The 27,775-nt window shown below is 39.8% G+C and overlaps 2 protein-coding genes and 1 non-coding gene across 3 annotated transcripts in view; all 3 read left to right on the forward strand.

Moving 5' to 3' along the window:
• Pik3c2a (phosphatidylinositol-4-phosphate 3-kinase catalytic subunit type 2 alpha) overlaps window positions 1-17,422 on the forward strand; it is a 109,870-nt gene extending 92,448 nt beyond the window's left edge. Inside the window, exons 22-33 of the mRNA XM_048460528.3 lie at window positions 1,353-1,482; window positions 2,520-2,656; window positions 4,854-5,023; window positions 6,101-6,257; window positions 6,868-6,977; window positions 7,830-8,037; window positions 9,279-9,403; window positions 11,182-11,299; window positions 11,386-11,458; window positions 12,018-12,127; window positions 12,212-12,337; window positions 14,514-17,422. Coding sequence (XP_048316485.3) covers window positions 1,353-1,482; window positions 2,520-2,656; window positions 4,854-5,023; window positions 6,101-6,257; window positions 6,868-6,977; window positions 7,830-8,037; window positions 9,279-9,403; window positions 11,182-11,299; window positions 11,386-11,458; window positions 12,018-12,127; window positions 12,212-12,337; window positions 14,514-14,696 — 1,647 coding nt within the window. The 3' untranslated portion in view covers window positions 14,697-17,422. The remainder of the gene's footprint in view (window positions 1-1,352; window positions 1,483-2,519; window positions 2,657-4,853; window positions 5,024-6,100; window positions 6,258-6,867; window positions 6,978-7,829; window positions 8,038-9,278; window positions 9,404-11,181; window positions 11,300-11,385; window positions 11,459-12,017; window positions 12,128-12,211; window positions 12,338-14,513) is intronic.
• Window positions 17,423-20,066: 2,644 nt separating this feature from the next.
• Window positions 20,067-22,525, forward strand: Rps13 (ribosomal protein S13). The gene is made up of 6 exons (XM_048460529.3): window positions 20,067-20,126; window positions 20,280-20,328; window positions 20,444-20,522; window positions 21,134-21,303; window positions 21,752-21,852; window positions 22,446-22,525. The coding sequence occupies exons 1-6, from the start codon at window positions 20,104-20,106 to the stop codon at window positions 22,477-22,479; spliced, it is 456 nt and encodes a 151-aa protein (XP_048316486.1). The 5' UTR covers window positions 20,067-20,103; the 3' UTR covers window positions 22,480-22,525.
• Window positions 20,947-21,035, forward strand: LOC125417245 (small nucleolar RNA SNORD14). Its single transcript, XR_007237093.2, has one exon. It is a non-coding gene; the product is annotated as a small nucleolar RNA SNORD14 (small nucleolar RNA).
• Window positions 22,526-27,775: the final 5,250 nt, after the last annotated feature.

A 27,775-nucleotide genomic window follows, 5' to 3' on the forward strand; every position in this document is an offset into this window, starting at 1 on the left:
TTTCTGTTTATTTTACTGATATTTTTACCTTTTCTTAAAACAATACCATCTATTTTAATGATAGATATTTTACAAGTTGTCTCAATATTTGTTAAGGCAAATCCTCCTTAATCTTTTTCATAATTTTCTTGGCTAGCCTCAAAAATATATTTATGATTGTTTGTGTTAAAATTTATTCAACCAGGTGTGGTGGTACACATGTTTAATCCCAGCAATCCAGAGGCAAAAGCAGAAGGATCTTTTGAGTTCAGGGCCAACCTAGTCAGTATAGCAAGTTCTAGGCCAGCATTTATTTATTGTATATGTATGAATGTTTGTCTGATTGTGTGTACATGCATGCTGGTGCCCTCTGAGATCTGAAGAGGGCATTAGATCTTCTGGAACTGGAGCTATGGACAATTGTGAGCCACTATGCATAGGTGCTGGAAACTGAACTTAAGTCCTCTGCCAGAACATCAAATGAGCCAGGCAGTGGTGGCCTTTAATCCCAGCACTCAGGGGGCAGAGGCAGTCGGATCTCTGTGAGTTCAAGGCCAGCCTGATCTACAAGAGCTAGTTCCAGGACAGGCTCCAAAGCTATAGAGAAACCCTGTCTCAAAAAAAACAAAAAAGAAAAAGAAAAAAAAAAAGAACATCAAGTGATCTTAATCTTTGTGTCATCTCTCCAGCCCCAAAAGGACTAACATTTTTTAAGTGACCTTTATTTTGAAATGGTTGTAGATTTACAGCTGATTATAAGAAATTACCTAGAGATTCTTGTTGACCTCTTATATAACTGTAATGCAATGTTATAGTCAGAATATTAGCATTGATACAATCAAGAAACAAACTATCATAAGATCACCGTGATTTCCTTTTTTGTTTGTTTGTTTGTTTGAGACAGGGTTTATCTGTGTAGCCCTGCTGTCCTGGACTCACTCTATAGACAGACCAAGCTGGCCTTAAACTCAGAGATTCCAATGCTCTGCCTCTGGAGTGCTGGGATCAAAGGCATGTGCCACTGCTGCCACCATCTTCCTTTTATCTTTTGATTGAAGGTATTTTACATACTCTAAAATTCAGCTTTTTAAACTTACTGTTGAGCAGACTGTAACTCAGTGGTAGAGTGCTTGCCCAGTGTACCCAAGGCCAAGGACTCAGTCCCTAACACCTCAAAATTAAAATAAAGTTCACTGTACATTAAATGGAGGCATGAAGTATTTGAAATAGTTTCTCTAGGACATCACAGAAGAGTACAGTGCAGCTCTGAAAATCCCTTCTCTCTGTGCATGCCCTTCAAAACAGCCCTCAGATCTTATGGCATGTAACAGGTGTTTGGGGAAAGGTGTAATTTTTATTTCTTTAATTTCAAGGTTGGTGAAGACCTTCGACAAGATATGTTAGCTTTACAGATGATAAAGATTATGGATAAGATCTGGCTTAAAGAGGGACTGGATCTGAGGATGGTGATATTCAAATGCCTGTCAACTGGCCGAGATCGAGGTATGTCTTTTAATTGGAACTTGATTTCTTTCTTTTGTCTCATGAACATAGCTTACTCTTGAACTTACTTTTGGTTATATACTTACAACTCCTGGTACAGGCTTGCTGGGGTCTCAGTTATTTATATCTAGTATTGCTTTTTTGTTTTGTTTGGGGGTTTTTGTTTGGTTGGTTGGTTGGGTTTGGGTTTCGGTTTTTTGAGACAGGGTATCTCTAGCTTTGGAGCCTGCCCTGGAACTTGCTCTGTAGATCAGGCTGGACTTGAACTCACAGAGATCTACCTGTCTCTGCCTCCTGAATATGCCACCACTGCCTGGCTAGTATTACTTGTGATTGGATTATTTTTGGTTAAATCCTTTTAAAAACAGCCACAGCCGGGCGGTGTTGACTCACGCCTTTAATCCTAGCACTTGGGAGGCAGTCTAGACTACAGAATGAGTTCCAGCAACAGGCAGGGCTACACAGAGAAACTGTATCCCAAAAAACAACCACAAAGTGTTTAATAGAACTACTAAGAAAACAGCTCAGTAGGTAGTCCTGTGTAGCCCTGTCCTAGAACTCACTTTGTATATACAGGCTGGCCTCAAACTCACAGAGATCCACCTGCCTCTGCCTCCCAGTGCTGCAATGAAAGGTGTATGCCACCACCACCCAGCATTATTTCTATTTTTACTTTGTGTATATGGGTGTTTGGCTAACGTGTGTTTGCAGTATGTGAGTGCCTGGTACCTGCAGATGCCAGAAGAGGGCATCAGATCTCCTCGCACTGTGGTTACAGATGATTGTGAGCTAGCTACCTTGTGAGTGCTGTGATTCAATTCTGGTTCCTCTGGAGAGACGCTAGCATTCTTAACTGCTGAGTCATCTCTCCAGCCCTTGGGTACTTTTAAAAAATTAGATAATAATTTTGATTGCTTACATTTTTAAGCATGACTTGCCAGATTTGATGTCTTATTTCAAGGACTGAAACATATAAATATTTTTGAGACCTACTTTGGGGACACATTTTCAAACAGCTGATACTTTGTTTGTTACAGGCATGGTGGAGCTAGTTCCTGCTTCAGATACCCTCAGGAAAATCCAAGTGGAATATGGTGTGACCGGATCCTTTAAAGATAAACCCCTTGCTGAATGGCTGAGGAAGTACAATCCTTCTGAAGAAGAGTATGAGAAGGTAATCAGCATGCTTCTTTATCCTAGAGAACTTGGTCAAAATATATTCTGAAAACTAGTGGTGCTTGAGTCCTGTTATGTTGTTCATATGGTTTAAGGAAGACTCACAATTACTTTGAACAGTAACCTAAGACCAGCTTTGCTTAGTTTCATTTAATGTTTTATTAGCTGGTGAAGAATTATGTTTTGATATGGCATTTCTCGAACGAACTTTCCTTTTGTTGTCTGCCCTCCCCTCTTCTCTGTCCTCTCTTCCCTTGTGCTCTCTGTTTGAAAAGACTCCAGTTTTAATGTCATTTAGATACCTAATTTAAGTGCCGTTAATATGTCATTTTTATAGCTATTAAATGCTATCCTGTCTGTTGACTTGTGAAGGAAAAGCAAAAGAATTTCGTGCTTTGTTGGTCTTTTAGAGTGGTTTAGTTAGACCACTCCCATTTTTTAATTCTTTTTGACAGGGTCTCTCTACATAGCCTCTGGCTGTCCTGGAACTCACTGTGTAGACCAGGCTGCCCTTGAACTCACAAAGTTCCACCTGCTTCTGTCTCCCTAGTGCTGGGATTATAGGCCATCTTATCTGGCTCCATTTTTTAATTCTTCGTAGTCTTGGGAAGCAGTATGGCAGAAGACAATATTTCTTCATTTTAATATTGACTTGTGATATCTGATAAGATGTTGCCCCAAAATGCTTGTTGAACAGTGTATACTAAGCACCTTATTTGCATTTGACTAAGAAGGAGTGTAGCACAATAGAGCCCCGTTTCCTGTGTTGGATTCTGGTTTTGCCATCTCTGCAATTACATGATCTTGATAAACATTGAAGTCTGGCTATATCTTAGTTTCGCTTGTCTTTAAAATGGCATTAATCTTAATACCTAAATTAGTGATTTGTGGTGGGTCTTTTTTAATATTTATTTATTCTGTGTATATAATTGCTCTATCTGCATAGATGCCTACACACCAAAAGAGGGCATCTGATCTCACTAAAGATGGTTGTGAGCCACCATGTGGTTGCGGAAATTGAACTCAGGACCTCTGGAAGAGCAGCCAGTGCTCTAAACCTCTGAGCCATCTCTTCAGCCCCTTATGGTGGGGTTTTTAAATAAGTAGTTGTATAAATAGAGAGATTAGTATTAAGTATTATATATATATAAATATTTTGCTGTTATCATCATTATTGTCAATGGTGTCTGGAGGATTATAAAATAAAATTAACCACAAAGACCAATAGAACTGTACCACCTAAAAATCGAGTATTTCACTAATATTAGCATTGTGCAAACCTGTAGTCCCTGTCCAAAAAGATTGAGACAGGAGGATTGTGAATTTGATTGGGATACAGACTCTTGTCTGAAAAAGAAGAAAACAATCACGGTATTTTGAGAATAAATGGGCATGATTTAAAGTACTCATCATGTGCATCTTACATGCTGTGTGTCCTTCTGTGTTATGTTAGCAGTCCTCAGGAATAGCAAGCCTAACTGAACAAATGGACATACCCTTGAGACTCTAGAAGACACAGGGAGTCATCAGATGCTAACACTTTAATCATGTTATTGTTTTAAGATATAAGTTGACTTTGTGTTCTTCTACATACTAGATAAACAATGACTTATATATACTCTTACCCCATACACTGACTTAGTTTTAAAATTATGTTTATCTATGTGTATTTTATGTGTGTACCCTCATGCACCTTTGGAAGACAGAAGAGGGTGTCAGATCTCCTGTAGCTGGAGTTACAGGCAGTTGGGAGCTACCTGCTATAGGTGCTTGGAATCAGAAAAAGCAACAGTTGCTAATAACTACAGAGCCATCTCCAAAGCACCAAGCTGACTTTCTTTACATGTGTTCTCTATACTATTTGAGAGGAAAATTAATTTGCTCTGTTAAAAAGTATTCCATTTCCACTGAACCAGAAATAAAAAATAATAATAAAAAAAATAAAAAGTTTGCTTTCCTGCCAGGAGGTGGTGGCGCACACCTTTAATCCCAGCACTCGGGAGGCAGAGGCAGGTGGATCTCTTTGAGTTTGAGGTCAGCCTGGTCTACAAAGTAAGTTCCAGGACAGCCAGGACACAGAGAAACCCTGTCACTCCATCCCTCCAAAAAAGTGATAAATTATTACTACACACAGGTAAACCCTTCCTCCTTTAAGACATTTTTTTCTCACACATAATTTTATGTCTTTATTGCAGGCTTCCGAGAACTTCATCTATTCCTGTGCTGGGTGCTGTGTAGCTACCTATGTCTTAGGCATTTGCGATCGGCACAATGACAATATAATGCTTCGAAGCACAGGACACATGTTCCACATTGATTTTGGAAAGTTTTTGGGCCATGCACAAATGTTTGGTAGCTTCAAAAGGTACAAATGTTGTTATTATTGTCAGTGAAGGGACGTGTCCAGATTTTGTCCTCCTGTTGTGCTTTGCCTTGTGGTTCTTTTTTAACATAACTGGGAATGAAAAAGGCCCTAAGATATGCCTTTACCACATAATAGACAAAACCAGTGTGCGTGCACTTCGTTGAAGTAAATGGACATGTATTCTGTTTAATCTAGGTTATGTCGTCTGCTAGAAATGGTCCATTTGTATAGTGGTAATGAACATAAATTTAACTCTGCATATTTTTGTAACCACTGTTGAATCTCTCTTTGGTCATAAAGATTTATAAGTAATCACTCTTGTGAAAATTTCATATTTAAGTTCTGTCCCAATGCTGAAGTTGCTATGTAATAGTTTTCCTCAAAATGTGAACATTCAAGGATTAGGGAAAGGCAAAACTCCTGGTGCTGTTATAAAAGGAAGCTTTTCTGTCCTGTCCATTTTTGCAACTGTTTTAAAAATAATAATTCAGTTGCCAGGTGTGGTGGTTCACACCTTTAATTCCAGCACTTGGGAGACAGAGGCAGTTGGATTTCTGTGCATTCAAGTCCAGCCTGGTCTACAAAGTGAGTTTCAGGACAGCCAGGACCATTACACACAGAAACCCTGTCTCAAACAAAAAAAAATCATTCAGAGGCTTAATATTAATTATAAATGTTTGGTCGATGACTCAGGCTTATTTTTAGTTAGCTCTTACATTTAAATTAACCCATATTTTTATCAATGCTTTGCCACATGGATTACGGCTTGTTACCTCATTTTTTACATCTTGCTTCCTTGGTGGTTGGCTAGAGTCTCCAAGACTTCACCCTTCTCCTGTATTTCTGCTTGGATTTCCTGACTGGCTGTATCCTGCCTTGCCATAAGCCAAAGCAGTTTTATTTATCAACCAATGAGAGCAGCACATATTCAGAGCATACAGAAAGACCATCCCACAGCATGCTGTTTCCCACTTGAAAATTATTGTAGCTCGCGTGGCTTATTTAATAACTTAACAGCAATGGCAGCATTTATTTTGAGTATGTTCTGTAATTATGCTCTGTGTATACTTTCAACAGGGATCGAGCTCCTTTTGTGCTTACCTCTGACATGGCATACGTCATTAATGGGGGTGAAAGGCCCACCATTCGTTTCCAGTTGTTTGTGGACCTCTGCTGTCAAGCCTACAACTTGATAAGAAAGCAAACAAACCTCTTTCTTAACCTTCTCTCACTGGTAACTGTTCTTTACTGGCATTGAATTGTATACTAAAACCTCTGTTTTGATATTTTAAGAAGGATATTTTATGCTTTTGGAATAAAATTGGCTATAGTCACAGTTGTCAAAATTTTAGTTTAATATTTTTAGATTACTGATAGAAGTACTCACTGTCTGATTCCACTGATTAAAAACTACGAAAAGTCAGGAGAGTGGTGATGCCAGAGTGGAAAGGGGCGATAGCTGCTGGTGAGTGAGTGCACGTGTGTCTCTAGATTCACGTGGCCAACATTCATTAAGCTGTCTGGTCAGGATCTCTGCACTCCCTAGGATAAGTAGCACACCTAAGTAAAAAGAACAGAAACAACCAAAAAGTGCTATAATGGTTGTGACTGGAGTTGTTATAGTAAACAAGGGCCTAGGAGGGAGAGCGAGAGTGTATGTGTTTCGTTCCATAAATGGACTCTTCTTCCAGCGAGGTGTATGACTTCATTAACTTTACTTTTCTCATTTGTAGGAGTCACTTAGATACCCACAATATCAACCAACTCAAGTGTTTGATAAATTTTGTTTCTTTAATTCTAAGTACTTCACCAAGAGAAATTTTAATATTTTTTTTCTCCTATAGATGATTCCTTCAGGTTTGCCAGAACTTACAAGTATTCAGGATTTGAAATATGTTAGAGATGCACTTCAGCCCCAAACTACAGATGCTGAGGCTACCATTTTCTTCACTAGGTATGACATGTTTAATTATGTCAGAATGCAAAGGGCTAGGGGTGTAGCTCAGAGGTAGAGTGTTCATCCTACTCTGAAAGATCCAGAGTGTTCATTCTCCAGCACTGAAAGAAGAAAAGCTACTGAGAGTTGCAGCAGTGCTTAGAAAAATGTTTGTTCCTTTCTAAGTGTAATGTCAAGGTTATTTAGTATGATTTCCACTGGATGAATCCTGCTTCTAAGTGTATTTCTAAGAAACATGTTTTCTACATTAATGATAATGTGCTTTTTAAGGTTTCTTTTTGAAATGATTCTATTTTCAAGATTCTACCATAGTAGTTTCTATGAATACCACAACACAGCAGATACTCTAGGGCTGTAAACTATTTCTTCATCATGGTATTTGAAGTGCATGCCAGTTAACAGCTAGCATTTGGATATCATTGCTGCTTTCAATAAAAACAGATCTTTTTGGCAAACATGCCCTAAAGACCCAGTGACCATGTTCACTGACTTCTGCTGTCATGTTTCTCAGCAGGGAAGAATGAGCTTACATTGACATGTCCTTTTTTCTCTTGCCTCCTTCCTTTCAGTAGAGAGGAGGTTTAAAGCACTGACCTGGCTGGGCTGTGGTGGCGCACGCCTTTAATCCCAGCACTCAGGAGGCAGAGGCAGGCAGATCTCTGTGAGTTCAAGGCCAGCCTGGTGTACAATAGCTAGTTCCAGGACAGGCTCCTAAGCTACAGCTGTTTCGAAACCCTGTCTCGAAAAACTTTAAAAAAAAAAAAAAAGGAATTTTATCTTTTATTATCTTGAATTTAGCATGTGTCTCCATGTAAGCTTACTATTAACAAATTTCTGATTCTTTTATAGGCTGATTGAGTCAAGTTTGGGAAGCATTGCCACAAAGTTTAACTTCTTCATTCATAACCTTGCTCAGCTCCGTTTTTCTGGTCTTCCTTCTAATGATGAACCCATCCTTTCATTTTCACCGAAAACATACTCCTTTAGACAAGATGGTCGAATCAAGGAGGCCTCTGTTTTCACATATCACAAGAAATACAACCCAGATAAACACTATGTAAGTTTGTTCCATATGTGTAGATTATCATATATAAATGTTTTGTTGTCATTCATATATTTTTCACTGATTGCTGAAGTTCTGAGCTTTGATTTTGTTTATGCTTTGGACCATAGATGGTCCAAAAATAAGTAAATATACTTAAAGAATTACTTTGTGGTTTTTTTTTTTTTGTATTGTTAAATTTGCTTAAAAATCACGAAGGTCAAAATACATTCTTTCTTTTAGTGTCAGAGTATTTTCTTTTTCCTTCCATTTTCTTAGTTTCAAAGGTAAATCTTGCTTGCTGAAACATATTTAACCAATATAATTCAAAAAGTTTTAAAGTTTCATCAGGGCATGGTGAAGTACACCTTAATCCGAGCACTCAGGAGACAAGAGGCAGGCACATCTTTGTGATTGAGGCCAGCCTGATCTATATACCTACTTCCAGGACAGGCAGGGCTGATTAGAGAGACCTAATAAAAAGTCTTAAGTTCCCATTGTACTTTTCAGTCCAGTATTTTCCTGTTTGTTTGTGTCACTGGCAATCAAACCGAGGGTTTTAACCACTATATAGCATTTATTAAACATACGCATAAAACTTGCTCTTTATTTTTCTCTGAAGGGGTCTTACTATGTAGCCCTGATTGTCATGGAACTCTCTATATAGACCAAGCTAACCTCAAACTTGGAGAGCCACATTTGTCTTACACCCAAGTGCTGGCATAAAGACTTTTGCCGCCATGGCCTACCACCTTATATTTAAACAAATCTATGATTAATATATTTTTAGATAGCCATTTCACTTTAATTTTAATCACTTTGTTGAGGTTATATTGCCGTTGATTTATAATGGCACTGGAAAGTGTTCTCAGTTTACATACACATGTGCACACACGTGCCTCAGGCTTTCTATGGATGTACCTGACTCTTCTTGCAGCCGTATTCAATACTTTCTTTAAAGAACCTTTTTCCTTTTTGTTGGAAATGCACTAAGTGTATATGTTTGAGAAGTACATTATATTTAAGCATGGAAACAAAGTGCTCACTTCCAAGTTCTTATTTGAATCTTCCAGTAGTTAAGTTCAGCCTCAGAATGCAGTGTGTGCTATATAAATACAATAAACTCTATACACAACCCTGTTTCCTGTTAGTGACTTATATTCCCAAGGGTAAAAGCACTTACTTGTACTAAAAGTTTTGTGTCAGGAAAGAAATTTTATTATAATGTAATGTGCCTGTCATTGATTTCCTTCCAGATTTATGTAGTCCGAATTCTGAGAGAAGGACACCTTGAACCATCGTTTGTATTCCGGACATTTGATGAGTTTCAGGAACTGCACAATAAGCTCAGCATTATTTTTCCACTTTGGAAGTTACCTGGGTATGTTCCTATCCTGGCAAAAATTCATTCTTATTTTTCTATGTAGAAACTATTTTTACATGCAAGTGGAAAACTTGGCTAACACTCAGTTACAGTTAAAATAATAAGTACCTCGTACAGTACTGAACATAGATAAGGAGCTTGAATTTTGTGTTGAATGAACATATGACTAAAATCTTAAAGCTAGGCCTGGTGGCACATGTACACTGGAGGCAGAGGGAAGAGGACACTGCAAGTTTTGGGTGGGTCTGGTTTCAGAGGACTATTTTAAGTATGTACCCATTGTCTTAAAAACCAAAACAACAAACAAGATGTGAGCTTTGAAGACGCCAGTTTTGTCACCTTGGTTGTATGTATCAACTAAGATAATGGAATCTTGGTTTTAAAATGTCACATGCTGCATAAATCATCCATATGAGCCATACTGATCTCCTGTGATAAATAGTAAACCTGAGTCAGATGTTGTGGCTTAGCTGGTAAAGGCTCTTTCTTCCAAACCTGACAACTCAGACCTCAACATGTGCCATGACATAATGCTGACCCCTTGCCAGTTACCACTGAAATTCTTAGATGTAATTTCAGGACAGGGTTTCTCTGTGTGTACAGTCTTGGCTGTCCTGGTCACTGTGTAGACCAGGCTGGCCTTGAACGCAGAGATTTACCTGCCTCTGCCTCCCAAGTGCTAAGATTAAGGGCACTGCCTCACAGATGTTTTAATCTTAATGCTTAGCTTTTTTTTAAAGATAATTTTTCATTTTAAATTGTATATGTGTGTTGTGTATGTTTACTGTGCTGGTGCCTGCAGAGGCTTTGATCCCATAGAGCTGGAGTTACAGTGGCCATTGTAAGCTGACCAATGTGGGTGCTGGTAACTGAACTCAGGTTCTCTGCAAGAACAGTACATGCTCTTAGCTGCTGAGCCGTCTCTTTTGCCCCTAGTGCTTAGCTTTTTATCTGACTTCTTTTGTAAAACCTCAGATTTACTGTAGTTTAAAGCTTTCCTTTGCCATATTCTTGTCATACAAGATTTCAAAAACATGGAGACAAGATGGGTATCAAAGTATGTTACTGTTGGATATGAATCTCTGAGTAAAAGGCCAGCCGGGGATACATAGACCTTGTCTCAGACAATAAGAGTTTGTTACTGTGTGTACTCTCATTTTCTTATCATCACCAAAGTAAGAATTAAGATAATGGGTTGGGCACCTGATTTAGGTTCTATGTCATTGTTTGTGTATCTTTATGATTATTGAGTAATGATTCTTTTAGAGACAAGATCAGGTAAATATTTGTGAATGATTAAAGTTGAAACCAAATAACAGAAAATTAGTAACAAATACAGGAAACTAGTAAGGCATGCGTAATTTTTCTTTCCTCTTTTCTCCCGGGGAGGGGGTTGTTGAGATAGGGTCTTCTTTTTTTTTTTTTTTTTTTTTTTTTTTTTTTTTTTTTTTTTTTTTGCCTGCAATTTGCTATGTAGTTCAGACTGTCCTTCAGCTCCTGATCTACCCATCTCTATCTCCCAAGTGGTACTGACATTACAGACATGTGCCACCATGCCCAACTAACACATGCATTTTGATGCCAAGACTTAAATGAAGAAAATGAATAATTGAATAGTTTGTCCTAGTGTTTTGAATCACTCAGGCAAAAACATAATAGGTTAAAACCACACTTTTGTGTCTTAAAAATATATTTCTAGGTAAATATTGTGCATGATACTCTACAAATATTTTCTGATAAAATAATTTAAATCTGTTTTTCTTTATCTTTTGTAGCTTCCCTAATAGGATGGTTCTGGGAAGAACACACATAAAAGATGTAGCAGCCAAAAGGAAAATTGAATTAAACAGTTATTTACAGAATTTGATGAATGCATCAACAGATGTAGCAGAGGTGACTTTCCAATATAAGTAAATAACACAGTCTACCTTTGTGTCATGTAATATTTAACTAATGAACTTTTTTCTCTTTTATCTTAGTGTGATCTTGTTTGTACTTTTTTCCACCCCTTACTTCGTGATGAGAAAGCTGAAGGAATAGCTAGGTCTGCAGGTGAGAGTATGCTTTTTCTCATTGGTTGATAACTCATGACTTTTGTGATAGGTGGGGGTCGATGTGTGTTAGCACACATGCATGTATGTGGAGGCTAGAAATCCGTTTGGGGTGTCTTCAGGTGTCTTGGATTTTTTTCTTTTGAGATTTATTTTATGTACCTGAGTATTTTGCCTGAATGTATATATGTATACCATGTACATGCTGTAGAGGTCAGAAGAACGAATTGGATCCCCTGGAACTAGAGTTGTGGGTGGTTGTAAGCACTCTGTGGATACTGGGAATCTAACCCAGGTTCTTTGTAAGAGCAATAAATTCTCTGTCTGTCTCCTCCCTTCCCTTCCTCTCTCTCAGTAGGTTAGTCTTTCTAAGTTCTAGAAAAACTTAGCATTCCTAATAATTAGCTTGTGATTACAAAAAAAAGTACAAATTAGTGGCAAATGAGGTTTTCTTTTCCCGTCCACTTCCCCTCACCCTGCCCTGGTGCAGCAGTTCTTTTGTTGCAGTGTGGACCTTTGCAGGCACGTTGAGATAAAGAGGAAAGTATTTCTGTTTTCAGGTGCAGGTCCCTTCAGCCCTACTCTGGGCCAAATAGGAGGAGCAGTGAAGTTATCTGTGTCTTACCGAAATGGCACCCTCTTCATCATGGTGATGCACATCAAAGATCTTGTGAGTGGTTACAAATGATGACTGCTGAGCAAATCTGTACCCTGGTGGGAAGCATTACTGTTAAGAGACTGCTTTTCTTTATAGGTTACTGAAGATGGGACTGACCCAAATCCATATGTCAAGACATACCTACTTCCAGATACCCACAAAACATCGAAACGTAAAACCAAAACTTCACGTAAAACTAGGAACCCAACATTCAATGAAATGGTAAGCTAAACTTCATTTCTCAAAATTTCCTAGAGTTTTGTTTTGAGATTTCAACGTTTTTATTTAAAATTTATTTATTTTATTTTATGTGTATATATTGATTTGCTGTCGTGTATGTAAGTGCATTGGATGTGAGCCTTGTACACACAGTGTCCAGAGTTACAGGAAGTTGTAAGCTGCCATGTAGGTGCTGGGAATTGAACTCAGGTCCACTGCAAGAGAAAGCATCAGTGCTTTTAATTGCTGAGCCATCTTTCTAACCTTCCCCGCATGTTTTATTCTCTTAGTATCCTCTTACAAAAATGAAGTGTCAGCTGAACAGTAGAGAGTATAACTGTGACTGAGAGCTGGACAGTGGTGGCACAAGCCTTTAATCCCAGAACTCGGGAGGCAGAGGCAGATGGATCTCTGTGAGTTCGAGGCCAGCCTGGTCTACAAGAGCTAGTTCTAGAACAGGCTCCAAAGCTACAGAGAAACCTGTCTCAAAAAAAACCAAAAATAAAAATAAAAACAATAACTGTGACTGAGATACTCAAGGCAACTAGCAGATCCACAATCCATCAGTAACCAGTTAAAACCTACTTCCAGATACCCACAAAACATCAAAATGTAAAACCAAAATTTCTCATAAAACTAGGAACCCAACATTCAATGAAGTAGTAAGCTAAACTTCATTTCCTAAAAGTTCTTAGAGTTCTCTCACTTTGCTGCCTTGCTTAACTATTTTGGGAGGCAGAGTATAGACACATTATTTATGGACCTTAGCATTTAATTCACACAAAAAATGTCTGGATAGAGATTGGAAGACAACTTGAATTTTTTTTGTTTTGTTTTGTTTTGTTTTTGATTTTGAGACAGGGTCTCACTACTCTGTCCTGGAATTTAGCTAAGTAGACCAAGCTGGCCTTGATCTCACAGAGATCCACCTACCTCTGTCTCCTGAGTCTTGGGATTAAAAGCATATACCACCACACCCAACTTGACAACTTTTTTATCAAGATTATAAATGTATCAAGACCTGTAGAAAAGTCAGGCATGGGGCTAGAGAAATGGCTCAGCACTTAAGAGGACTTGTTCTTTCAGAGGACTGGAGTTCAGTCCCCAGCAACTACACCAGGGGACTTAAAATTGCCTATAACTCCAGTTTCACAGAATCTGACATCATCTTCTGACTTCCTCAGGCACCCACACATGTATGACATACACGTGAATTTTTCTTTAAAAAAAAAATAAGGTAATAAATAAAATTTAAAGAGAAAAATGTCAGGTGGACTGGTACATTCCTGTACTTGTAGCACTTAAGAGTCGAGGCAGGAAGATTATAATGTGAATTTAAGGTTAGCCTGGGTTACATAGCAAATTTAAGTCAACCTGGGCCATGTAGATACAGAGACCCTGTCTCAAATACATACACACACAGAGCCCTCTAGAGGGTCAGCCACTCTTTAAAAACACATGCTGCGCTTACCAAAGACCACTTGGTGTTAGTCTTATAAAACAACAGTGGGGTTTTTAGTGGTCCTGTACTGTCAAGACAAAGACATACAAGCAAGTGTTCTTGTGGTTGTTTTAGTCAAACCCTGACAAGGTCTAAGTTAAAGAAACATTTTTCAGAACTTACTGTGAAGTTTTGTGGAAAAATAAACATTTTAAGTGCTGCAATGAGGATTTGAAATAGCAATAGCTTTGAGCACTGCAGATCTGCTGCAGACTACATTCCCTGTGGGTTTGTATCTCCTTGTGAATAAAGAGTTACCACTTCCTGGATTTGACAGAACAATGAAATTTCAATCTGATTTTGCAAAATAACTTTAAAATTATATTTTCCAACTTGCTTTCCTTTCATCCTCTTTTTCTCCAGCTATTAAATCATCTTAAGGTAATCACCAGGTAATCTCTTTTCCCTGCCCCATCACTTCCATCTCTCAGAGCCCATATCTGAGGATTTGGGGGTTGTTTTGTTTTGATTGGTCCTGCTTTCTACAGTCTTTGTTAAACACTGACAGAAATGATAGTTCAATCCAGTATTCCAGAAATTAAAACTTACTCCTGATACATTGAGACAAGCCCCGCTTCTATATTCACTGCCATTCATTGTATCACTCTTTGACTGATACCTTCATATTTTACTGAAGATATTCTAAGAAACCAAATCTTATCATTTTTCCCCCTCTAGCTTGTGTATAATGGATACAGCAAAGAAACCTTGAGACAAAAAGAACTTCAACTGAGTGTACTCAGTGCAGAATCTCTGCGGGAGAATTTCTTCTTGGGTGGAATTACCCTGCCGTTGAAAGATTTCAACTTGAGCAAAGAGACAGTTAAGTGGTACCAGCTGACTGCGGCCACATACTTATAAACCGTGGATTTCTGAGCTTTGGAAGCAAGGAGTTATAAACATATGCACATGTGTGTACACACAAACACACACTTGGGAACTTTGTATATTTTTATACATGGGCAGAAATTATAAACTTAAATATACTTGCAGTGTTTCAACACATCTGTTGGACCAACTGTCACATAACTAACTTAAAGATTTGGGGAAGCCATTGCTGTTTCAAAATCATTCTGTTAAATGCTACCAATCCCAAACTTAATATATAGTATATAGTAAGTCCTGAAAAAGACTTTGAAATAATACTGTATCATTTCGGCCACCTTGTCTGCATTCTTTCTACACAGACACAGCAAGTTGGTTTTCCTGTTATGCACCTCACAGCCTTTACCACTGTGTATGTTCACAGACACCAAAGGAAAGGAAAGATGCAGCTGCTACTCAACAGGCTGAAAAGCAAAGCACAAATAGTAGGCAGAATGCTAAGAACTACTAAGTAGTTATAGAAGTAGAGGAAAAAATACTATTTTTATTCATTGTTAAAGCCTTTTCAGAGTTAAGTGCCAATCCCTGGAGTTGTAAATAATGGTGCCTTACTTAACTTGATATGCTTCGTTGGCACTTCATTCTGATTAAAGAGTAAGTAGTTTCCATTCATTGTCACCTGAATGAGGACAAAATATCAGGTACATTTACTAATAATTTTCCCACAAAAATACTGTTTTCTCTACTTCTGATTGTGACTTAGTTATTTTAACTATTAAGCTATTTGATTTAATGTTTGTTGCCCAGTAACTGATTCATTGATGTAGTTGCATTTTAAATTCTATCATTCCATTATAATCCTGTGTTTATATGTAGGGGTGTGAACTGAAATTGAAGTTTCACTTCTATGTATTTATACTTTACTCCCTCATTAAACAAATGGAAATTGTTTGGCCTTGTGCCCATTTTTGTTTGGTAAGAGGCCCGGGAAAAGAACTGTAGGATCCAGACTGAATTTTAATATAAACTTTTATGGAAGGTGTTGTGTAAACTGTCCTGTATTTGTAAACATTGTACATTCACATAAAATAATTATTTTCTGTAATACAAGGAAATTCAGAATTACAAGGGAGGAGTTTGAACTTACTATGGTGTAACCATTAAAATAAGATTCATTTTTATTTCTCCTTTCAGACATAACTTTGTTTAGTTTTAGTAAACATGTAAATATAACAGACTTCATGGTTAGAATAGAATTTCAAATATTTTTACAGCGGTAATAGAGATGTAGCAAGTCTGGTAGTCATGAGAAAACTGACAAACTACTTAGTGAAGGGTAATACCAAGAGAGGACAGTCTGATTCAGTTTGTTGAATGAAATTTTTATAAAGTGTACAAAGTGATTAGCAAAAATGATGATGCTTACAGAGCTAAATAAGTCAAGGGTGTTATCGTTGGAATAGATTTTTAAAGAAATCAAAACTTGAAATTTTTGGTGCCTAACACTATGGTCCACTTTTAGGGAAATCTGAGTATAGTATATGAATTTTTTATATTAAAATGTGTTGTCTACTTGATAAATTAAAATGAAGATCAAAGCACCGTTGTCTACTTTTTCCACAATTAATATTTCCTTAAATTGTTTTGTAAATGTAAGTAGCATTAGAATTGTTTTTTCTTTTGAGAGAGACCTAATTCCATTCCATGAGTCACCTATCTACTTCTTTAAAAAGATGTTCTTTTTGAAAGGTTGCCTTTGATGGAACTCAGCGTGGACTTTTGTGATCTGTTATAGCACATCTTAGCACAATAATAGAACTTGGAAAGGTAATGTCACTTCCCAGTGACAAGAAATCTGATTCATATCTAAAAGTATATATTATGATTAATATTGTATAGTTAAGAATTCAGAAGAAAAGATAATATTTTTCTTAATTTAACTCAAATTGTGCCTCCTTTGGTCGTTAAAACACGTATTCTAATATAAGTTATTTCTTTGTAAAATGCTAATCTTCAGCCCATACCAAAAATAGCGATAGGGAGGAGAGAGCAGCCTCTTTGCACCACTGCAGCCAATTATAAATCAGCTCGCTCTCTGCAAGCTTTTTAACACTGACCTTAAAATACATCTGAAAACAAAACTCTAAACTGGCCAAGACACTAACTTTTATGTATAATCATTTATAACTACCTTTGTCAAGTAAAAATAATTCTGCTACATAGAAGTCCTGTGCCAGAATTCTTTGTTCTTGGCAGTGCTCTAGGATCTGAAGATGATGGTTCATTCCAAGAACCTGTTGTCTCTTAGGAATCCACTGAGAACTGGCACCAATGCTTTTTAGTGCTGTGTTATATGAATCGAGTTGTTAAAGCATGTGTCTTTTTTACATATTCTTTTTTTTTCAAATTAAAGTGTATAAAAACTTCAAAATGTTGCCTTAAGCTGTTTTAATTCTTTCTAGGATTCATGAATTGTGTCATTTAAAAAATTCACTTTTGATAATTTAAAAAAAAAAACACTGAAGCTCTGCTATTAAAATACACATTTACTTACATGCTGTTTACTAGCAGTGCAAATGTGGATGTGATTACTGGTGTCATTTATAAGAACCAAATGCTTTAATTATATCAGCATAGTGAGTGAAGATGTATAATATTTTTATTAATACTTGGAATATATTCAGTGTCTTGAATGTGACTTCATAACTATACTACAATTATATTAAAATATTTCTGAAATAAACAACTCAATCTGTCTTTTCTTTCTTGTTTTAATGTTTTGATTTCAAACTTTTATTAACAGTGTTCTTTGTATCTCACCCAGGAGTTTATAAAGTTTAGTAATCCTGGATTTCAGATCTGTCAGACTTCCCTAAAATGTCTAAAAAGAGAGTTTGAATTGCTAAGTGTGATTCTTGGAAGGTTTGGATATCATTTTTCTACAGCCCATCATTATTCCTGAGATATGAATTCTTCTGTAGATGTGGTTCCTGGTCTCTGATAGTTCACTTAAATAGTAATAGAGCAATAACCACATTCAATGCAATTTCTAACACCGTACCTTTACTCCTGGGTATGGGCATGAGACTGGGTCTCTATACCGTGAAAAGGAATCTAAACACCCTGAAAGGACAATTAAAGCCCAATAAATATTCATGATGCCTATGAAAACTGACTTATGTAGGTTTATTCTTTGAATAAATAAGTGCCTGCCTAACTTCCTGCCAGGCTGTTTGGAGGTGCTGGCGTACAAATAGTATTGTAGGTAGGGGGCTGGAGATGACACAGTGGTTACAATGGCTTCCTGCTGTTGTCAAGGACTAGAGTTTGGTTCCCAGTACAAAGGCACAACTGCTTATTACTCTAGCTCCTAGGGATCCAGTGTCCTGGCCTCTGTGGCCTCTGTACTCAACATGCACAGCCATATACTCGTGTAATAATCTTTAAAAAGTCCTGGAGGCTGGAGAGATCACTGAGGTTAAGAGCTTATTGCTCTCACAGAGGACTTGGGTTCAGTTTCAAGCACCCACCTGGGAGCTAAGAATTCTGTGACTCTAGGTCCAAAGGATCTGATATCCTCTTCTGGCCTCCATGGGCACTGCAGGTACTGCGGTACAAAGACATGAATTCATTTAAGTGTAGACTGTTCGTTTGTTTCCTGGCTGCCCAGACCCGAATAATCACACAGAAACTATGTATTAATTCCAATACTGCTTGACCAATGACTCAGGAGTATTTCTAGCTAGCTAGCTCTTACATCTTAATTAACCCATTTCTATTATTTTATCTTTTACCACGAGGCTCATGGTTTACTGGTAAGATTCCAGTGTCATCCTCCTTTGGCAGCTACACAGCGCCTCCTGACTCCACCTTCTTTCCTCCTCTATCTCTGTTTGATTTCCTGCCTTGCTATATTCTGCCCTGCCATAGGTCAAAGCAGCTTCTTTATTAGCCAATGGCAATAAAACATATTCATAGCATACAGAGAGACTCCCACATCAAATATATATACATACACACACACACATTTAAAAATATAATTTTTTTTCAGGTAGACAACATGTCGCTATGTATAGGATCAGAAATGTGCCTGGAATGTTTAGCAATAATGGCAAAGCGGGAGGACATGAGGCCATCTCAATGCATATTTCGGATGCACTGAGAAAGTGTATAAAGGACCCCTGGGATGGCTTGCTATACACTGACAAGCTTAGTTTTGATATCCAAAGCCAAGTGAAGGTGAAAATATTGAACAGACTCCATAATGTTGTCCTCTTATATTCCCCATACTCAACATTTTCTTAAAAACTTTATATTTTATGCAAATATACTTGCATGCCGGAAGAGGGCATCATACTATTATAGAAGGTTGTGAGCCACCATGTGGTTGTTGGGAGTTGAACACAGAACCACTGGAAGAGCAGCCAATGCTCTTAATCCCTGAGCCATCTCTCCTGCCACCTCACCACCACTTTAAAAAAAAAAATTAGAGGTATTTACACAGGAGCAATGCATTTATTTGACCACTAGGTGGACAATGGATTGTATAAAGAATGGGGTACCATTTAAACCACCTGAGAAACGATGGATAGGATGGGGTATCCGTGGAAACAAAAAAAAAAAAAAAAAAAAGAAAGGAAAACACGAAAAAAGGCAGCAATGTTTCAGTACTATGTTGTTTTAAACTTCTCGCCCGTCACTTGTCAACAGGATCTTGTAGATTTGAGTTTCCTCCTTCCCAAACCCTTGCTTTTTATTTTCCGTTGCATTTTAACAAGTTGTTCCATTCACCCATTCTTGGAAGGCATTAATGGTGGACCGGCACTAGGTCATCCTTAAAAGCTAAATTCCCTAGGGATGCCCTTTCCCCCTCATCTTCTCCAAACTGCTTTCCTGGTCCCCAGCTCTTCTCAGTCGGGTTCGCGGCTCTGCGCTCCCGTGCAGACAGCGAAGGACAGGGCCAGGCTCTGCCTAGCCTAGGGTTAACGCTCTGGAGAGAAGGGAGGCGCCGGCTGCGCGGAGGCATAGGCACGGCGGTCTCTTCGATGCACGCTCACGCCGCACCGCTCGAGTCTGGGGCTGTTAAGCGAGCCCTAACGAACCGCTGACCCTGCAGCTTACCCAAGTCCTCCAGCCCGGGGCTCAAACCCACCCTAGGTTCTCAGAAACAGCCTCCAATTAGGGGTTAGGCTGACTTCCGGATCTGCCTCTGAGTCTGGCCAGAGGCAGAGGTTCGGCGGGAAGCAAACTCAACAAAAACTGAGGCGTGACGTCTCGCCGCAATGCCTTCTGGGACGCGTAGTCTCCGGGCGCCCGTGGCCGCGACGTATAGCCCCGCCCCGCGTTGGATGAAGCGTGTGCGTGTGGCGTCACTTCCTGCGTATCTTGGCTTCCTGCGGAGTTTCCTCCCTCGTTCTCTCTTTGCTGCCAGACCTCCGCCATCATGGGTCGCATGCACGCTCCCGGGTGAGCCACGGCGCCAAACTGGGTTGTAGGGCTGGAGCTGGGGCGCTCGGGCGCGGGGCAGTGAGAGGAGGAGGAGGATGCGGGCTGCAGGTGGGGAGACCGCGGGGCTTTTGAGCATCGGGCCGCCATTTCACACCCTGTACTTGTTCTCAGGAAGGGCCTGTCCCAGTCGGCGCTGCCCTACCGCCGTAGCGTCCCCACGGTGAGTAGAGGCGGCGGGTTGGGGGGCAACATGGGGCGGGGAAGGGATCTGAGGCCCGAGGGGAAGATTACTGTCGTGCTTCTTACGCTGAGGCCGATTTCTGTTCCACGTACAGTGGCTGAAGCTGACGTCTGACGACGTGAAGGAACAGATTTACAAACTGGCCAAGAAAGGCCTCACTCCCTCCCAAATAGGTGAGTGTTGGTGTCGTCTCTAACTTCTGCTCTCGTGTGATCTGGAAAGACAAACGTGTCTAATCCATGCGTCGGACACGCTTTTCCCTGCTTCCACAGCTAAACGGGGAGCATCTGGGATCGAGTCACATCTAGCTGTGAATTGACTGGGACTTTGTACAAACGGCAGATAGTTTATTTCTGTTAATGTGGTTCCGGGGTGTAGGATAACTGATTATAGGAAAATATGCTCGCTAAGGCTTGAGTATACTACAGATATGGAGTAAAAAGAATTTGATAGAGACTCAGCTAATCAGAAGTAATTTAAGGTTTAAAAGAAATAACGTGCAGTTTTCAAAATGGGTATAAATAAACGTTAAGGCGGTTTTAGTTAGGGCAAGATATAAAGGCGGAGATTTCTTTGGTCAGCTGTATTCTAGCAGCCTCACTGTGATGATGGTGTTCCAGCATTCGCGGTTTCCACCAGAAGGGCTTCTTCCGTGTTGGGTAGACCTTCCTTGGATGTCTGAGTGAGCTGTTAGGTTGGCTACTTGCAGGAAATTTGAAGGGCCTTGCTATCAGGGCTTTATTACATGCTCAAGTTTGTGCTAGAAATTATTTGCTTTCTTCAGGTGTGATCCTGAGGGACTCTCACGGTGTGGCCCAGGTCCGTTTTGTAACTGGTAATAAAATCTTGAGAATCCTTAAATCCAAAGGCCTTGCCCCTGATCTTCCTGAGGATCTCTACCATTTGATTAAAAAGGCAGTCGCTGTCCGAAAGCATCTTGAGAGGAACAGAAAGGTAAGTGAGGACACAAACCTGGTATTGTGTAGCGGTGCTTGTCCTGGTCTTCAGGAGGCAGGATGCATCTGAGTTTAATTCTCTCAGGTGATTCTAGGCCCTAACTAATCAACATTCTGGTTCTTTGAAATGGATAGGTTTTTTTTGTTTGTTTGTTTTGGTTTTTTGTTTTTCTCTCCCTTAAACATAACCAGTTGGTTCCAAATGTTGGGGGCTTTTGTAGTTTTGTGACCATTACTATAGACCTTATTCTGGATCCTCAAATTGCCTCTGGGTTTGGTGGTGTGTGCCTATAATCTCAGCAAGGCCAGTGGATCTCTTCGAGTATAAGGCCAGCCTGGTCTAGCAAGTTGCAAGACAACTAGAGACTGTTTAAAAAGCCTTAAGAACTTAGCTTTGGAAGGTGTTGAGTTACTTATTTGGTGGTTTTTTTAAATCCTATTTTTAGGATAAGGATGCTAAATTCCGCCTGATTCTGATAGAGAGCAGAATTCACCGACTGGCTCGTTACTATAAAACCAAGCGGGTACTCCCACCCAACTGGAAATAGTAAGTATATGCATTTTTGTTAAAGAGTCAGCCAGATAAAAAATAACGATGGTAGTAGATAAGGGACTTGGTGGTACATATTTTGCCTTTCTGGTCCTATGGTTAATTGCCACTTCAGCTCTTCCCTGTCATAGTGGGATAGTATGTATGGGTGATAGATTTAATCAAATGGTGATGTTCAATCAAAATGTAATTTAGAGCTGGCTGTAGAGGCAAGCTGGTCTGCATGAGATCCTGTCTTATAAAGGGAGAAAAAAATGTCACACAAGCAATAAAAGGATCATAGTTGGCAAATTCTGGTCTGTCTCAGAAATGGTCCTCTACCCCCACCCCTATGGATTATTCGCCCCTATGGATCATCCAAACATTCAGAGTTCTGCCAGGATAGGTATTTCCTCATGACCAGTCTTGCTCAGATGTCTGATGGAGCATTGCCATTCATCTTTCTGTTAAGTCTGTGGAGTTTGGGTCCTCAGGTTGATGCGTTGTATGCGGTTAGGTATTTGAGCTGTTTGGGGATAGCTCTGGTAGCAAAGTTGTGAGTGGATCCCAAAATCTAGTATTAATCCCAGTTTCTGTTTTCTTTTTTCCAGTGAGTCATCCACAGCCTCTGCTTTAGTGGCATAAGTTCCCTTGTGTACACGAGCAATAAAATCACTTTGAATAAATTCAAGTGTGTGTTTCTTTTCTCTGTTGACCTTTTTTGGTGGGAAGTGTTTTTGACAGTTACTGATCAGAGGGGACAGAAAGCTGGTGTCTGTTTACTTGATGGTTTTTCTTAACTGCTATCTACGAGTAGAACTGGAAGGCACTAGGAAGTGGGAGTGTGCTCTGTGGGGGTGGGCAGAGTTTGAGTCCTCTTGATACATTTGATTTTTATGGTGTGTCAGGCATGACCATGGTTAGCATCAGAAGTGTGCCCGCTTTGTACAGGCTGCTGACTCAGTCTCCCTAGGGGACTCTTGAGGAATGGCAGCTTTTGGAATTATTTTTATTTATGTGTATGTGCGCCTGTTCATCTCCATATATGGCCGCAGTACTTCCAGAGACCAGAAGAGGGTGTTGGTTACTCTGGGGTTGGAGTTAGAGAAGGTTTTGAGTTTTGTTGGTCCTGGGAACTGGACCTAAGCCCTGCAAGAGCAGCCAGTGTTAACTGCCTAGTAAACTACCTGTCCTGCTCCTTTGGTGTTAGGATATAAGTATGAATATATATAACCAGGCAGAGGCAGGTGGATCTCTTGAGTTTGAGGACAGCCAGATCTAAAAAGTTCCAGGACAGCTGGTGTTACACAGAAACCTTGCCTCAAAAAAATAATTGTAATCTTACTGATAAACCAACAAGATTCAGGTTTTTTTGACATTCAGTCTTTTGAGTATAGACAACAGGATGGAGTCAAAATTTGCTTTCGGAAATAGCCCTGACACTACCTCTAAATACACTAGATTATATTTAGGAGGTAAATAAGTAAAATCAGTCTCAAATTATAGACTGAACATGTTGCCAGAACTATTAACTAGGCTATAATAAATGTTTAGCCTTTGGGCCAGCAATATAGTTAAGTAGGTTAGGGCACTTGACACCAAGCCTGGCAGTCTGGTTACTGGGAACCATTTGGTGGAAGGAAAAAATTTTTTACCTTTTTGGGGGAGTGTGGGGGTTTCGAGACAAGGTTTCTCTGTAGCTTTGGAGCCTGTCCTGGAACTAGCTCTTGTAGACCAGGCTGGCCTCGAACTCACAGAGATCCACCTGCCTCTGCCTCCAGAGTGCTGGGATTAAAGGTGTGCGCCACCACTGCTTGGCAGCATTAGATTTTAAATTATTATTCCTAGAAATAAGTTTCTTTCTTAGCTTATTTAACTTAACATGCCTCAGAGTTAAATCTTTTTTTTTTTTTTTTAATTGAGCAGTGCAGTGAGTTCCAAGACAGCCAGGACTGTTAACACCAGAAAAGGGTGTCTCAAAAAACAAAACATTTTAATCTGGATTTGGGAGGCAGACAGACCAGTGAGTTCAAGGTCAGTCAGGACTACACAATGTGACCCTGTCTCTAAAACTTTTTTTTTCTCTCCCAGTATTTCATCTGTTCTCTACTTGCTCCTTCACTATTTTGAGTCAGGGTCTCAACTGTAGCATAAATTGGCCTGAACTATGTAGACCAGGCTGGCCTTAAATTTACAGATTTATCTGCCTCTGCTTTGTGAGTGCTGGGATTAAAAGTGTGTGCCTCTCCCAGCTAAGTACATTTACTCTTGAAAAGCATTTCATATGTGGTCTGGAGAGACGGATCAGTGGTTAAGAGAACTGGCTGTTCTAGAGGACCCGAGTTCAATTCCTAGCACCCACGTGGCAGCTCACAATTGCCTGTAACTCCAAGATCTGACACACAGAGATACTTGCACATCAATGCATAAAACAAAAATAAACCTTTTTATATTTGTAACATCTATTTTAACACAATTGGAAATAGCATATACACAGTTATTTGTCCAGATCTTTTCCTGTGAGAATCTAGTGTTGGTATGTTTTTTTCAACTGTTTTCCTTTTGGAAAAAAAAAATTCAAGTAATCCATATCCGCTGTTTACCTTAGACAAAAATTAAAAGTCTTTTTCATTTATTTTTTTCAAGACAGGGTTTCCCTGTGTAGCTCTAGCTATCCTGGAGCTCTGTAGGCTAGGCTGGCTGCTAACCCACAGAGATCCACCTGCCTCTGCCTTCCAGTTGCTAGGATTTCCAGGTGCCATCCCAGGTGTACCACCACCCAACCAAAAAACCTTTTTAGAGGTCCAGGTTCATGAAGATAACTATCCCAAGGTTTGTATTTCTGACATGCCTTGCTTTATTGAGTGATTCGCTGGCATTTAGTATTTGTTACCTTTTGCTTCCCCACAGTGAAATACACATGCCCCATGTGTGAGTGCAGGCATATGCATGCCAGCCACTTTGTGGTTTTAGAGACAGGGTTTCGCTGTGTGTTCCTGGAACTTGCCCTGTAGACCAGCCGGGGTGGCATCTCTTATTTCTTGCCCCTGTACTGAGCACGCAGGCTAGCTGGCCTTTGAACTTCTGAATTCTCCTTTCTGTTTTCCATCTCGACATGGGACCGCTGGTCTATGTAGCGTTTTTACAGTCATCAACCAGGAGGCAGAGTTCAGCCTGATCTATATAGTGAGTTCCAGGCCAGCAACAGCTACATAATAAGACCCTTTCTCAATAAACAAGTCAGGATGAATGGGTTCAGCAACTGATCGCTTGCAGGAGTTTGGTTCCCAGCGATCTTGTTGGACAACTCATAACCGTCTACCTGCAGTTAGGAGATTGAATAGCCCCTTGGCCTCTCTTAGCACCTCCATACACATATTTTTTTTTTAATGTTTAAAAAGAAAAGTACTGCCCTTAAATTTTCAGGGTGGAGCTTGTGAGACTGCTTGATGGGAAAAAGCACTTGCCACCAAGTTTGGGTATGATATGATAGGTGAGAACTGGAGTTGTCTTCTGATCCTCCCCTTAAACAATGTCAACAAAAAGCTGTAATTAAGGGCTGGAGAGATGGCTCAGAGGTTAAGAGCACTGGCTGCTCTTCCAGAAGTCCTGAGTTCAATTCCCAGCACCCACATGATGGCTCACAGCCATCTATAATGAGATCTGGTCATCGTTCTATAATGAGATCTGGTGCCCTCTTCTGGTGTGTAGAGATGCAGGCAGAACACTGTATATGTAATAAATCTTTAAGAAAAAAAAAACATAAGCAAATAACTACTATCTCCTAGTTAGTAGCCCAACTCTTTCAGTATGTTCAAAAGATCTTATAATCTTATTGGACAAGACATGACAGCATCTTGTGTTCCTGGCAGGAAACTGATGTGTAGTGTACTCAAATTGAAGAATGGTAGGAAAAGGGGGATTTGTTTGTTTTGTGACGGAGTCTCTGTATAGCACTGGCTGACCTGGAACTCAGTCTTGGACACTGCACTGCCCTTTTCTAGCTCCTGCTGCTGATTGGTGGAGAACTTAGTGCTAATTGCTCCTGACTTGAAGAGCAAGCAGATAGGTGTTGCTGTGAAGTCGGGTGCCGTTCCAGTTCTAGCTCCTCCTAACCTGGCTCCGCCCATCTCCTCTGCCCTAAGACTCACTGCTCAGCAGTGCATGGTTTGCAGCAACGCTTGGCTTTTTACTTCTTTGTTCTGCACGGTGCTCAGTACCATCTCAAGCCAGTGGAAACTTTCCTGAATTACTGCTTTGATAACTTCCCCCCACCCCTAGTGTCACGTTTTTTAGAACTGATTCTTTGCACAGTAGACTCTCTGGTCTCCTAATTTTCTTTTTACCGACTGCCCATCTCTTTGGCAAGTTTGAACATTACCTTCTAATATTAGAAATTTTCTCAGTTTTACTTTCTTGTAGTTCCCAGCCTCGGGGATATACGGTGTCTTTGAGACAACAATATTGACTCCGATCAATAGTGCTTGCCTGTTGCTACAGTGTGAAAACCCTCACAATGCCCACGTAACAGTTGGCTCTTGTGAGCCCTCAGAAGCCACCTCCAGCATACCACCGCTCAGAGTTGATCTCTTTCTCCTCAGTGATTTCCGTAGAGGCCTGTAGCGTCAGTGTAGCATCTGGTCATCCTAGAATCACACTTCTGAAGCTGTCCTTGCCTCTTCATTATTTCTTCTGAGTTCCTTTTAGCGACTGTTTCAAAAATTACATTAGATTGTGCTGGGCTTGGTGGTGCACACTTGGGAAGCAAAAACAGGTGGATCTCTGTGAGTTCAAGGCCAGCTTGGTCTAAAAAACAAGTTCCAGGGCAGCCAGGGCTGTAACACAGAGAAACCCTGTCTTGAAAAAAACTTTAAACAAAAATGAAAAAGTAGAGGTTATTCTCAAATATAGCAACCCGTGTTTACCTGCATTCAAGTCCTGTTGTAGGCATCCTACTAGGATTATGTTCTTTCATTGTAGGTGCTGTATATTGCTGCTGTTGGCATTGACCCAATACTCACAGCTGCTTGGAATTTGAAAAGTCTCTCACATTTATTGTTTCTTTAATTTTGTAACTTCCCTGAAAGCTGACTCCAGACTCTTTTTGGAAGGAGGCTAGATCTAAATTCATAAATGAAAAAAACTGTACCTATTTTAACTTTTAAATTATATTTATGATTATGGATTGGTTACATATTTATTTATTGTGTGTATACGTGTGCATACATGTGCACGCCAAGGTGACTGGAAAGGCTAGAAGACAACTTATGGGAGCTGATTCTCTCCCACCATGCGGGTCACAGGAATTGAACTCAACTTTTTAGGCTCCGTGGCATGTGCCTTGCCTGTTAAGCCATATTGTCAGCCCCACCCCCATTTTAAATAAATGATGTATTTTATTTTATGTGTATGGGTATTTTGCTTCTATAGATGTCTGTGTACCACATGTGCGCAGTTCCTGGAGAGCCAGAAGAGGTCGTTGGATCCTCCAGGACCGAAGTCGCAGACAGTTGTGATTCACCATCCGTGTGATGTGAACTGAATTCCAGCTCTCTGGAAGGAGAGTTAGTGCTCTGAGTCATCTCCAGCCCCAGCCCACCCCCCTTTTAAAGACAATAAAATTGCCAGGTGTAGTGATGCATGCCTGTATTCCAGCCCTCAGGAGACAGAGGCACAAGGAGGAGTACAGCCAGCAAGTTTGAGACCAGCCTGTTCTGCCAGGGCTACATGATAGAACCCTGACTCAAAAAGTCGATAGATAGATAGATAGATAGATAGATAGATAGATAGATAGATAGATAGATAGATAGATATTAAGGTGCAAAGGCTGAGACTCAGGAAAGTAAGACTCAAACTCGAGTCACTGACGTTCAGCGTTCCTATCACGACAGCTTTATTCTTCTTAGGATTCTTTCTGGTTTTGTGAAGAAGGGTATCTGGT

The sequence above is a fragment of the Myodes glareolus genome, chromosome 7 (genome assembly GCF_982192425.1).
Source record: "Myodes glareolus chromosome 7, mMyoGla1.1, whole genome shotgun sequence".
Classification (NCBI taxonomy): Eukaryota; Metazoa; Chordata; class Mammalia; order Rodentia; family Cricetidae; genus Myodes; species Myodes glareolus.